At 37.5% G+C, this 13,317-nt stretch overlaps 2 protein-coding genes and 1 non-coding gene across 4 annotated transcripts; 1 reads left to right on the forward strand and 2 right to left on the reverse strand.

Moving 5' to 3' along the window:
- On the forward strand, positions 403–4,246 carry LOC104779671 (probable methyltransferase PMT5). Of its 2 annotated transcripts, none has more exons than XM_019244493.1 (9): positions 403–711; positions 1,152–1,849; positions 1,936–2,071; positions 2,150–2,390; positions 2,474–2,699; positions 2,786–2,943; positions 3,042–3,345; positions 3,451–3,583; positions 3,676–3,825. In XM_019244493.1, the coding sequence occupies exons 2-9, from the start codon at positions 1,335–1,337 to the stop codon at positions 3,823–3,825; spliced, it is 1,863 nt and encodes a 620-aa protein (XP_019100038.1). In that variant the 5' UTR covers positions 403–711; positions 1,152–1,334. The 2 variants fall into 2 exon arrangements, with proteins under 2 accessions (XP_019100038.1, XP_010502360.1); XM_010504058.1 differs by adding an exon at positions 3,989–4,246 and having other exon boundaries at positions 404–1,849; positions 3,676–3,901.
- On the reverse strand, positions 4,439–4,511 carry TRNAA-UGC. The gene has a single exon. It is a non-coding gene; the product is annotated as a tRNA-Ala (tRNA).
- On the reverse strand, positions 7,905–8,444 carry LOC109132431. Its single transcript, XM_019244040.1, has one exon. The coding sequence runs from the start codon at positions 8,442–8,444 to the stop codon at positions 7,905–7,907; it is 540 nt and encodes a 179-aa protein (XP_019099585.1).

A 13,317-nucleotide genomic window follows, 5' to 3' on the forward strand; every position in this document is an offset into this window, starting at 1 on the left:
CCGGATTACTATCATTCTGTTTTCTGATAATGATTTATTTTTATTTTAAAAATAGTTGATGAAAAAAAAATATCTTTTTTTAGTACATTATTATTATGATTGAAAGTTAAAACATACAAGTAAGCTTATAGTAATTGAGTTTAAAAATTTGTTTTATAAGATTTTCTTTATAGTAGTGGATTGTTATTGCTCACCAATAACAACAACATAATAATGCTAATTAATTTAATCATAGTAGTAGTGAATTTCAAGAAAACAATAAAATACTACTAAAGAGACACCCAAAAGACAAAGAGACCAATTTAATAAATGCCACAAAAAGCAAAAGTTCACCACGAATTTGCAATTATTCTCCTATCTCCCTGCTTCTTTCATGACTGTTTTTTTGCTGGAACAAACCAAAAAAAAAAGATTAACAATTCTTGGTTTTATAAAGTTTCACTTACACATACTTTTCTCTTAGATCTAAATAATAAATTAAAATTACTTTAATTAATCTCTTCTTAATCATCATTTAACACTTTGCTTATTAATCTTAATTCAGATAATAAAATAAAAAACGAACTCGACGCAGAGCAGAGTAAAAAGAAAAAAAGAGAGAGTGCCCATATAATTGGAATCTCACATTCTCTTCTCTCTCTTCTCTTCTCTTCTGAATCTCTCTCATTGCCATTGTTGTTTGGTTGCTCTCTTTGAAATCTATTAACTTCGGTACGCATCTCAAAAACCCTAAATTGATCTTTGTCGTGGATTTTTGTTTTTTTTGCTGCATTTTTTTTTTTTTTTGATCTGATCTTGTTCGTCATTCTCGAGATCTCAATCATGGGTTTATCCATAGAATTGTTATAAAGCTATATATTTTTTTTGGGTGAATATTTGTGGAGAGGAAAAAAGCAAAATTCGTTTAATGTATAGATTCACTAGAAGTGGTAATGTTTCTTTTTTTGGGAAAAAGTTTAGATTTTTTTTCTTTTTCTTTTTTTTTTTATCTGTGAGATTTGGTTGCAGCAGGTGGGTTTGATTTGTTTAAAGCTCAGATTTTGATATTTTTTTCCCGTAATTGGCATTGCCCTTTCGAGAGTTTCATCTTCAATTTTGGTTACATCGAGATTTGGTTCTGAATTTTGGCATCTACTTACTACTACTACTAGTGCCAATTTCCTGATTTGGATCATAAAAGAGCTTAAGGTTTGTGGAATTGAAATGGCTTGATGAGGTAATGGATGATGAGACTATGTTACTTCCAAAAATTGAGACTTGTTTGAAAAGAAGCGGATGACAAAGTTCCTGTGGACAGCAGCAACACGGATTAGTGGTGGTTTGATCTTTGTGATATGAGAGGAGGTTCTTGGTACAAGAGTGTTTCCTCTGTTTTTGGTCTCAGACCACGGATCAGAGGGTTGCTTTTCTTCATTGTCGGTGTTGTCGCTTTAGTTACTATTATATCACCATTCACATCCAATTCGTATGATTCTTCTTCGAGTTCGACACTTGTGCCCAACATTTATAGTAACTATAGGAGGATAAAGGAGCAAGCTGCTGTTGACTATCTTGATCTAAGGTCTCTCTCCTTAGGTGCTAGTCTTAAAGAGTTCCCTTTGTGTGGTAAAGAAAGAGAAAGCTATGTGCCTTGTTATAACATTACTGGGAATTTGCTTGCTGGGCTTCAAGAAGGTGAGGAGTTAGATCGGCATTGCGAGTTTGAAAGAGAGAAGGAAAGATGTGTAGTTCGTCCTCCCAGAGACTATAAAATACCACTTAGGTGGCCACTTGGTAGAGATATTATATGGAGTGGGAACGTGAAGATAACCAAAGACCAGTTTCTTTCGTCAGGAACCGTGACAACGAGGTCTTTTCTTTTGACATACAGTTATAGTTTCCCCATGTATTTGGTTCTGTTCTGTAATTTCTCTAAATCCTTATTATCCTTATTAGGTTAATGTTGCTTGAAGAGAATCAAATAACCTTTCACTCCGAGGATGGACAAGTCTTTGATGGGGTCAAAGACTATGCTCGTCAAATTGCTGAGATGATAGGTTTAGGAAGCGATACTGAATTTTCTCAAGCAGGTGTAAGTATTCTTAATCTTATCATCATACACATCAACTTTCCAGCTCCAATTTTTTCAGAAATTTTCTCATGCTTTCAGGTACGAACTGTGTTAGACATTGGTTGTGGATTTGGTAGCTTTGGTGCACATTTAGTGTCTTTGAAGTTGATGCCTATATGTATTGCTGAGTATGAGGCAACTGGGAGCCAAGTCCAGTTAGCTCTAGAGAGAGGCCTTCCTGCAATGATTGGCAATTTCTTTTCAAAACAGCTTCCTTACCCGGCATTGTCTTTTGACATGGTCCATTGTGCTCAATGTGGCACTACTTGGGATATTAAAGGTAATTACATCAACATTTGTCGGGAGTGTGATACGTTGTCTTTAAATTTGGATAATTGTGCTGATTGTTTTTCCCTTAAGCAGATGCAATGTTACTTTTGGAAGTGGATCGTGTTCTGAAACCCGGTGGATACTTTGTTTTAACTTCTCCTACGAACAAAGCACAGGGAAACTCACCGGATACTAAGAAAACGAGCATTTCGACACGGGTTGATGAGTTATCAAAGAAAATCTGCTGGAGTCTAACAGCTCAGCAGGACGAGACGTTTCTTTGGCAGAAAACTACAGATTCAAATTGCTATTCGTCTCGGTAAGTAGGATCTTGAGACATGTTCTTTGTATTGAAAGTGTAAGTTTGGTTTTCCTCTACTGATGCTTTTTTTTTGGTTTGTGTAGTTCGCAAGGTTCTATACCTCTTTGCAAAGATAGTGATAGTGTTCCGTATTACCACCCACTGGTTCCATGTATAAGTGGAACCACGAGTAAACGCTGGATTTCTGTTCAGAATAGGTCTGCTGTTGCAGGAACAACCTCGGCTGGGCTTGAAACTCATGGAAAGTATCTCTTTTGGTAGCCACTTCATTGCTTCTCTTTTTCACTTGGTACTTTCAGATTGTAACATCTTGTCTTGGGTTATAATTGAATATTTCAGGTTTAAAACCTGAAGAATTCTTTGAGGACACGCAAATATGGAGATCAGCTCTGAAAAATTATTGGTCCTTGCTTACACCTCTAATATTCTCTGACCACCCGAAGAGACCCGGTGATGAAGATCCTCTCCCTCCTTTTAACATGATACGCAACGTGATGGACATGAATGCTCATTTTGGGAATTTGAATGCGGCTTTACTTGACGAAGGCAAATCAGCTTGGGTTATGAATGTTGTCCCAGTCAATGCACGTAACACTCTTCCTATCATACTTGATCGTGGTTTCGCCGGTGTTCTACATGACTGGTGAGTGTGTTTTCTTGCCTTTGAAACTCGCATCAAAACTATTTCCTTTTGATCTATTGTGATATGGTTAAACGCATCAAAACTGTTTTTTTATTCACTGTACAGGTGTGAACCATTCCCGACATATCCTAGAACGTACGACATGCTTCATGCCAATGAACTTCTTACACATCTTAGCTCCGAACGATGCAGTCTAATGGACTTATTCTTGGAGATGGATCGGATTCTTCGACCTGAGGTTCTTATACTAACACCATTCCTTTATTCCCATAAGATCCTCAAAAACCTAATTAGTAATAAACTTGACATACATGTGGTTGGTTTTAATAGGGATGGGTTGTTCTAAGTGACAAGGTGGGAGTAATAGAGATGGCTCGAGCACTAACAGCTCGAGTGCGATGGGAAGCACGAGTCATTGATCTTCAAGATGGTAGTGACCAAAGACTTCTTGTCTGTGAGAAACCATTCCTTAAAAAATAACTGAAAAGCAACATCAAAAAGTTTTCATGCTTCTTTCACCATATTAAAAACACTCACTACACAGTCTTTTTCACTGGTAAGATCTCTCTCTCTATTACTTCAATATAAATCAAAATCTTGAGCTTCTAAGTAACCAACCAATATGTTATTTGTTTTTAAACAGATCCAAATTTATATATCTCCTGCAAGCTCTGGAGAGAGATCATATCTTTTTGTTTTTGTTATTTCTGGATGGCTTTTCAAAAACTTGAGGAGGAGGCTGGCTCTATATGTAAGTGGAAGCTGTAGCTATGAGTAGAAGAAAGAGTTTAGATTCAAATATTCTTTAATTTTTCTTTTTCCTCATTAAATATTGCTCTGGAACAAAAACAAATGTAGCTATATATATATATATTTCATTCATCCAATTTTTGTTTGCTCTTTTGATTATTGTAAACAGAGATTATTTCTTTTTATTTTATATTCCACAATGTATCTTATTTTGAAGGTTTAAGATGATTAGTAGAATGAGTTGTCTACATGAAACCTGTTTATAAACTTTGAATCTTACCTTAAGTGCAAAAATTTCAGGATTTTTTGTATGATCGATGGAAATAGAAAAAAGTTAAAAAGTTGGAGATGCGGGGGATCGAACCCCGTGCCTCTCGCATGCAAAGCGAGCGCTCTACCATTTGAGCTACATCCCCAATTGGTTATTATGATCTTTCAATAGTTTTATATATTCGAATCTATCTCTTATTCGAGAAGAAGTAACGTTTAGTGTATTGTGAATTTCATCTCCTACAGCTCAAACAAAAAAAGACCCAAGACTTTTGAGCGATATATTTTTTTTTTTTAGTGCGAAAAAGGAGACAAAGGTCTCCTTACTTTATTAAAAGAAAAATAATCAGATTACACATGAATTTGACGTGGAAGTAAAATCTCGTTAGTATCCTCAGTAAACACCGACATAATATAAGAAGGACAAACCTTTAACAACTGCAACCTAACGGTTGAGAAAGTGCATAAATAGCTAATTCGTCAGCAAGACGATTTGCTTCTCTATATACTTGAGAAATCCAGACTGTCCAGTCCATTGAAAGTAAGTCATAGCACAAACGTACTAGGAACGACAGAGGATGAGTATCACAAATCCTTGTCTTAAGAAAACCAACCACCAACACCGAGTCCACCTCTACCTCCAACCGAGTGATCCTCCTCTCCTAAGAAATAGCTAGAACATAGTAAATACCCCATAATTCCGCCATCAGAGCAGAACATACTCATATATTAAGCGCAAAACCGTAAATCCAAGCCCCCTCCTTATCCCGTAGGACACCACCAGCTGAAGCCAACCCATGATTTTCTCCCAGTCCTCTGGCGGAGGAGACCATGCAATCTGTCGCACCGCCCGTTCACCAGCTCGACTCTGCGAACTCGCCAAGACGTGGGCTTGGGATACTTCTTTAGCAATATCTTTAACAAAGTGTACTCTATCCCTGCATTTCCCATTCATCCCAAAAACATTGACGCATCTCCATTTCCATACCCACTACGCTGCCATTCCAAAGATCGTAACCCAGGGTACGTCAAACCGTGGCTTTGTAATCCCCAAGTTTACGTAAATCCATTCCAACAGCGTTTGACGAAAAAACAAATCCATTTTCTCTGGTGCCACAATCCTACTCCACAAACCGACATCGCTGGACAATCCCTAAACACATGGAGAATTGTTTCCTCCCCACTCTTACAGACTTGACAAAGGCCCGAATCACTCAAATGACGCCTAAATCTCTTAGCATTCGTCATGAAAACCTGATTACAGGCCAGCCAAAGGAAGACTTTGACCCTCTCGGGGAGCACTGCCTTCCATATCCTCCCAAAAAGCACTCCATATTCACTTTTAGAACCTCCATTTGAGTTAAAAAGGAGTAAGCAGACTTAATTGTGAATCTCCCATCATCACTCGGACCTCAGGCAATTCTATCTCTTGCTCTAGTAAGAGTATCAACTACCACAACAGCAAGACGTAGTCTATCCAAAGGTGAAATAAACTGCTCGATACGCGTCAAGTCCCATCCAGATCCCTCTATCCAGAGATCCTTCACTCGCAAGTCTACTAACTCTGCTGGTATGTCTCTCAAAGGCACATTCCTCAAAGGTCCCCACATCCATCCACCAATCCTGCCAGAATCTTATGGAACCTCCATCCCTCACTACCCATCTTAAGTCAGGTAATACAACGTCCCTCAGTCCCGTCCCCACACTACGCCAAGTGGAGGACCATGTGGCTTTCACTCTAGTCCAAGAAGTATCATTATAGTCCCTAACTTTATACTTACTCCTTAGCACTCTTGCCCACAGACTCATTCTATCATGAATGACCCTCCACCCAACTTTAGCAATCAAAGCCTTATTCATCACCTCAAGAGACTTAATTCCCAATCTCCCATCCTTCTTTGACAAACAAACCTTTTTCCAAGACACAAGGTGTTGTCTCTTTTTCTCCACGGTACTCCCCCAAATAAAACTTCTAGAAAGTTTATCTAAACTTTTCATAGTAGACCTTGGCAGCAGGATAGTACTCATCGATTGAACTGGAATCGAGCTGAGAACAGATTTAGTCAACGTGATACGACCTGCCAAACTCAAGACTTTGCCTTTCCAACCCGACAGTTTTATTGACACCCTTTCCAAAACACTTCCATATGTATCCTTATTTATCCTTTTATGAAGGAGAGGCATACCTAAATACTTCCCAAGATCAGTTATTCGCTGGATGCCACTCTCTACACTTATCTATATCCCCAGATCACAGCTTACGTTTGCGGAGAAATAAATTTTGGATTTCTCCAAGCTTACTTTCTGTCCCGACGCCACACAAAAGGTCTCCAACACCCTCCTAATTACTCGTATCTGTACTAATGATGCTTCAAAAAATAATATTAAATCATCTACAAAACATAGATGAGATAGTTTAGGTCCACCTCTTAACAGACTGATTGGTTTCCACTCCTTCAAGCCTATAGACCAATCAATCTGATGACATAATCTCTCTAGACACAACACAAACAGATACGGGGAGAGAGGATCTCCCTGACGAAGTCCACGGGAAGGTTGGAACGCCTTTGTTCGTTCCCCATTTAGCAACACACTCATCGAGGGTCCTATCACACACTTCATAATCCACCATATCCACGCCTCCTGTAACTATGCTGCCTGTAGTGTATCTTCAAGGAAGTCTCATTTGACTCTATCATAAGCTTTTTCAAGATCGAGCTTAAGTAACATCCAACCTTTGGTGCCTTTCTTTCTTGTTATAGAGTGTACTGCTTCTTGTACTATAAGAATATTATCAGTACTAAGTCAACCTGGAATGAAGCTAGATTGCGCTGATCCTGTCAACATAGGCATCACAGCTTGGAGCCGCATAACCATAGTTTTCGTGATCGTCTTGAATAAGACATTGCACAAGCTCATCGGTCGTAAGTGCTTAATTGTCTCTAGTTTTTGTAATTTTGCTATCAGAACTACCAAAGCATCATTCGTATGCGATGGTAACTCACATGTTTCAAAGAATTTCAACACAAACCGTACTACAGATTCTCTAATTGTATCCCAACACTCCTCATAAAAGATAGGTTGAAAACCGTCCGGTCCAGGAGCCTTAACCTTCCCCATAATCCTCAAAGAACTTTCAACTTCCTGTACGATGAATGGAAAATTAAGCCTCTGCAGATCCGACTGTGAAAAATGGATAAAACACTTAGCAGGCAGCTTACTAACATTCTGATCCACATCCTCCAGTGAATACAGCCGTTTAAAATAAGACACAACCATCTCCTCAATCTCATATGTGTCCGAAATCCACCGACCACCATCCCTTTTAACATCTCAATTCGATTTTGTCTTCTACGAATGATAGTAGAGGTATGAAAGAAACGTGTATTGCGATCCCCCAAAGCTATCAGCTTCTCACGAGACTTCTGGAACCAAATCAACTCCTCCTGTTCCAAAATCTCATCAAACTCTTTGGCCAACACACCTTCCCTTTCCAATAATTCATCTGTCTAAGACAGTGCCAACACGTCATGTATACTCTACAACTCCTCCACTGTTTTATCCTTTTTACGCTGCACATCCCCAAACACCTCCGCATTCCACCGCTTAAGTTTGACCCATAAAATATGCAATGCCTCCGGAGTTGAGATATCATTCTTCCAAGAGGCATCTAAATGATCTTTGAAGCTTTCATGCTTTAGCCAGGCCGCCTCAAACCAGAAAGGTCTCCTTCTCGGGTCCCCCTTCACCACCGGACACAACTGGAGAAACAAAGGAGCATAATCTGACGACAGGAAGGGTGAGTGTGTACATGTAGGTTCCTGCCATTTCAATCTTCCATTCGCACAACAGAGCACCCGATCTAGTCTCTTCGCCACAAAATTCCTCTCCTCACAACCTCTTTTCCAGGTAAACTTAGAGCCCTTAAACCCCATATCTATCAGAGATAGGTTATCAATCCAAGCTCCAAACTCAAGGGAATCAGTAAACAGGCACCCATTACCTCCAGCTCTTTCATCCAACCACAAGATAGTATTGAAGTCACCTCCAATAATCATCGGCTCTGATATGTTACGCATCACACCCTCGAGCTCATTGCACAAGCCGCTTTTCCTACTAACCAAAGGAGCAGCATAAACAACAATAAAATGACATCAATCAACATCCTTTGTAACTGTAGCATAGATATATTGAGTAGACGACTGTATAATCTCCATCACACCAACGCTAGACCTCCATAAGAGTCAAAGTCCTCCACTCTGACCAACAGCATAACTCTGAAGCAATTATCAAACCCAAGTCCCTGACAAATACATTGCGCCCTATCACCACTCGCATGAGTCTCAAACAACGCAAGAACATCAGACTTAAACCTTTTTAACAAATACCGAATGGACCGTCAGAAATTGGGTTTATTCTCCCCTGGAAATTCCAAAATAAACAATTCATCATGAATATATAGCAAAGAAAGCGAATTACCGGGACGAGTTGTTAAACTCGATTATCCCCCACCACCCCATCTGGCGGATCTTCAACAACGGCTAGCTCCATATCCATCTATGGTGCTACGACCGCTTTCATTGCCCCTGATCTTCCTCCATTCGCCACTTGCGTAGCTAGAGACCCACTATCCCCTTCGATCTTTTCTATCCTATCAAACAAACCGCCGACACGACCAACTCCGACACTCTTAACTCGTAAGCGCTTCCCAGATTCCGCCAATTTGACTTCCCCCGTGTCGAACAAAAGATAAGTCCCCTCATGGGCCTATTTGTAACAGGTTTTGGATTCGGCCCATTATTAACTATCCTTAATGGACCTGATCCTTTCTTATTAGACAAACCATCCTTTGCAACCCCTGAAAGTTTCGAGCTCGGCCCATTACCCACTCTCCCCTTTGATTGATTACCACTCCTCGAATCATGTTGTTTATTTGATATCGGGATATTTTCCTTTTTTGATTCCAACAATCTCGAATCTCCATCAGACAAAGGAATATTACTATCTTCAACCAACTTCCCAAACTTCTTAGATATGACAATATTTCCGGGATCCGACGCAATCAAACGATCCTCTCAGATCTGAACCGGTCCAACCGTCGATCCACCATCCGTCGACCCACCAGCCGTAAAAGTTACCGCCGCTGGTGGTGATTTTGCTCGCCCCACCAACTATGAATTAGCGTGAACCCATCTTCCTCTTGTGATACCACTAACGAATTCCCCATTGTTTCACTAGTAACCACCGCCACTGGTTTCTCCACAATCTTCTTAGGACAATTATGCACAATATGCCCAAACAAACCACAAAGCGAACAAATGTTCGTCAGACCCTCATAAGACACAAAGTAACGACCCTCATTAATCATGATCGTCCCTTTCAAGGGTTTCCGTAAGTTTACTTCCACACATATACGAGCAAACCGACCTCTCTCAAAGTTCAAGGTGGTTAGGTCCACCTTAATTGGATTTCCTAAACCCTTTGCTAAACTCATAAGAATTCTCTATGGTAGAAGTTAAAAGAGAGGTTGGAAACCCTAACCCAAACCGGGGTTGTGACAATATCATCAACCAACGGATCAAACTCCGGCGACCATGTTTGGACCATAAGACAACTCCCGAACGCCCGCCATGGCCCCTGTTAGTGCTGCCAGATATTCCTCCTCCAATTGAAACCGTACCATAAAAAATTGGCATGGTAGATCCATCTATACATCGTCCCTTTCGGCTTCCACAGTTCCCTTAACTTCTTCACCATCACCGAAATGTCGACATGTCGCCCTAACACCCTCACCAACCTCAACTGCTTCCACATTCCATTCATAATCTCTATGACTTCCGGTTCAATGGTGACCACAGGTTCTCCGTTCTCCCCTGCTAGAAATTCCAGTCGAACTCTCTGCTCAACAAACGCATCATCCAAAAGCTCTTCCGACTTTAACCTTCCCCCGATACTACCCCCCAACAACCTTCTCCATCTATGTCCCGCGAGGATCCAGAGGATCTCTCAGCGGCCTTTCTCGCTCACCCACATCCATCATCGTCGCATCGTTTTCTCCCAAAACCCTAGCCATCTTTTACTATGTATTGTGAGTGATATGGTTATATTGTGAGCAATTTCTCCGTTAAACGTTTGTGAGCAATTTCTCCGTTAAACGTTAGTGTTTAACGTTTAACGTTTTTTGAACGGAGTAATGTAGCAATAATGTTCATTAGCTGACGGAAGCCAAAGAACAAAAATTATAGAAAAAGAGTTTTGGAGATTGCTTAAGAAGCAGTTAAGCAGTTTGTTTACAAACTAATTTAGATCTCGATATGGTTTAGCGTACATACACTCATATATTTGACAGATACAACTTTACGACAAAGATAATAAAGAAACGAAAAGGTTGGAGATTTCAACAAAATAACTATAATATCATTTCAATCTTATTATAAAATAGAGTTGCAAGGGTGCACAAAAAAAAATAGAGTTGCAATATCATTAGATCTATTATAGAGCGAAAAAAACATAAACGACGAAATAGGAATAACTAATATCTCGATATGCTTTATTAGGCTATTGATATAAATAAAAAACCTTCCAACATAAAATAATTCATTAAAAATAAATAAAAAATAGTCGATAAGAATTTAGACATGATGCCCAACTTGCGTTCGGTCCGTGGTAAGACAAGACCATAAGGTCCATAAGTGATAGAAGACGCATGAAATTATTAAGATACTGGCGACAATGCCGCATGAAATTAGTAAGATAGTTGGGGTCGAAAGACTCATTTTGTTTGTTTCTTCAACGCAACGAAAATTGTTTCTTCTAACTCTTTCTCTCGTATCTTCCTTCTCTTCTAAATAAGCTTCTTATGACACATTAGAGTCATATAATGCATAAATATATATAATTCCTATTTGCCTTATCTCCATAACTTGCTAATTAAAGTTTACATAATCGAAAATTTTAACTTTAGAAAATATATTAAAAATAACGAAAAAGAAGAATTTACATAACAATAAGATACATAATACATATACAATTCTTCTAACGTGATATATAGACACCGCCAATCATTTTAGGATATATATAAGATGTTTTCCTCTTTTTGATAGATTTATATACATGCCCTAATCCTGTTAAATATTGAATATGCAAATGAAATTTTACTTTTTAAGTTGTGAATCGTTACAAAATGTAATGCTACTTAACCTAGTTATTACGTACGTGTCAAAATTATTTGATCAAATTAAATTCTAGAATCTTGTTTTACCAACTTTTTTTCATGTTTATTCATTCGTTAAATTGATATAGTTTTCATTCTACCTAGCCCCGTCTCAAAAAAATTCGAGATAAAAATGAAACGGTGTTATTTTAAAATATTCTTCCACACTAAAGAGATTATAAAACGTAACTGATAATTTTTCCACAAAGTCTTCCTTGGATTATGTCACAAAAGTCCATATGTTTTCACATTTGTTAAACTAATCAATGTGCCATATGCATACTTTAGAATATTAATTGTATCCCTCGTTGGCTAATTCCAATGTTGAAAGGGAGAAATTAATCATACGTTGGTTCACAAGTAAATTAATCTTATGTCGGAAATACAGGATAAAAACATTGCACTACAAAAAATGTGTTGTTTTAAATCATTTATTTTTTATATTTGCATCAGAATTAAGTGATGTAAATATAATTTGTATCACTTTAAAAAATAATTTACTATTTGTTGATGCAAATAGTTTACATCAATTTATTTCAAACTGATGTTATATAATAGTATATATTAATTATGATATCGTACAAACTTAATCACTGAACTAAAAATATGTGAATCTATCTATATGTATACATTCTAAACTCTACACACACACAACAAAATAGATATTTTCTCAAAATATATATTATATACACGCAGCCACGAATATACACGTATATTTGTGTTGGTTTGTTCGCTCATGTGTTCTGTAAAAATTGTCATGCCAGAATATGCAGATGATATAATAGGATAAGAGCATTAAAGAACTTTGCAAGAAAGTTAAAGCAAATGAGAATTAAAAAATGTTCTTAAAAAAATAGAAGGTACCTAATTCCCTCAACACATTAACCAGTCATTGTGGAATTCCCTTTGTATTATTAGTCTAAAAATTCCATTACTCATTTCCTTTTTTTGTTTGAGTAAAAATTAATAAATTACCTTCCAAAATTAGAATACAAAAAAATTAACTATCTTCTATTTTTGACAGCAAAATTTTTATAGATAATCACATATATAAAATATAGAAAACATGAATTGGAAAAATAACAAATCGTTGATTGGTTGGTCGCATTTGTTCAAACCAATTAAAATCTTCATGTGCAAGACTCCAACCCTTAACTTTTCTAAAGATTCTTCTTTAAAATCCAACTTTAGTTATCTCTTTTTCTTTTCTTTTTTTTCCTATTTAATTTTATTTTGGGGAATGTATTACAATTTCTTTTTTTTTTTAATATGGTAGAAAAGTAAAGAGTGATTTCTTTTTTAGCATCCCATGCAAAGCACGCACAAAAGAGATTCTCCGGTGACACGTTTCGACTTACTTGCTTCTTCATAACTTTGATTTCTGTCTGAATATCCCCTTTGTCTGTATTAAATACGGACTCCCGAATATTTCTCCACTCTATCTTTCTCCTTTTTCTTATATTCTTCTTCTCTTTTTACATGCTATTATTTTTCTTTCAACATATTATTATAAATTTTCCATAGCCAAGTGTTTTAACACGAAAAAAAAGCTGACAAAACAATTAGATGTAAAACCATATTTTTCCAAACAATATATTTAAAAGTTTTGATTTAGATCAGTTTGATTCACTTTGATATATTGGATTGATCATCATATCGCCTCTAGTAAATAAATACTGATTTAGAACCTAGGTTATATTTTTTTTAAGACAAGCGATTTAATAATAGAGAAATACAAG

The sequence above is a fragment of the Camelina sativa genome, chromosome 4, assembly GCF_000633955.1.
Source record: "Camelina sativa cultivar DH55 chromosome 4, Cs, whole genome shotgun sequence".
NCBI classification, from domain to species: Eukaryota; Viridiplantae; Streptophyta; class Magnoliopsida; order Brassicales; family Brassicaceae; genus Camelina; species Camelina sativa.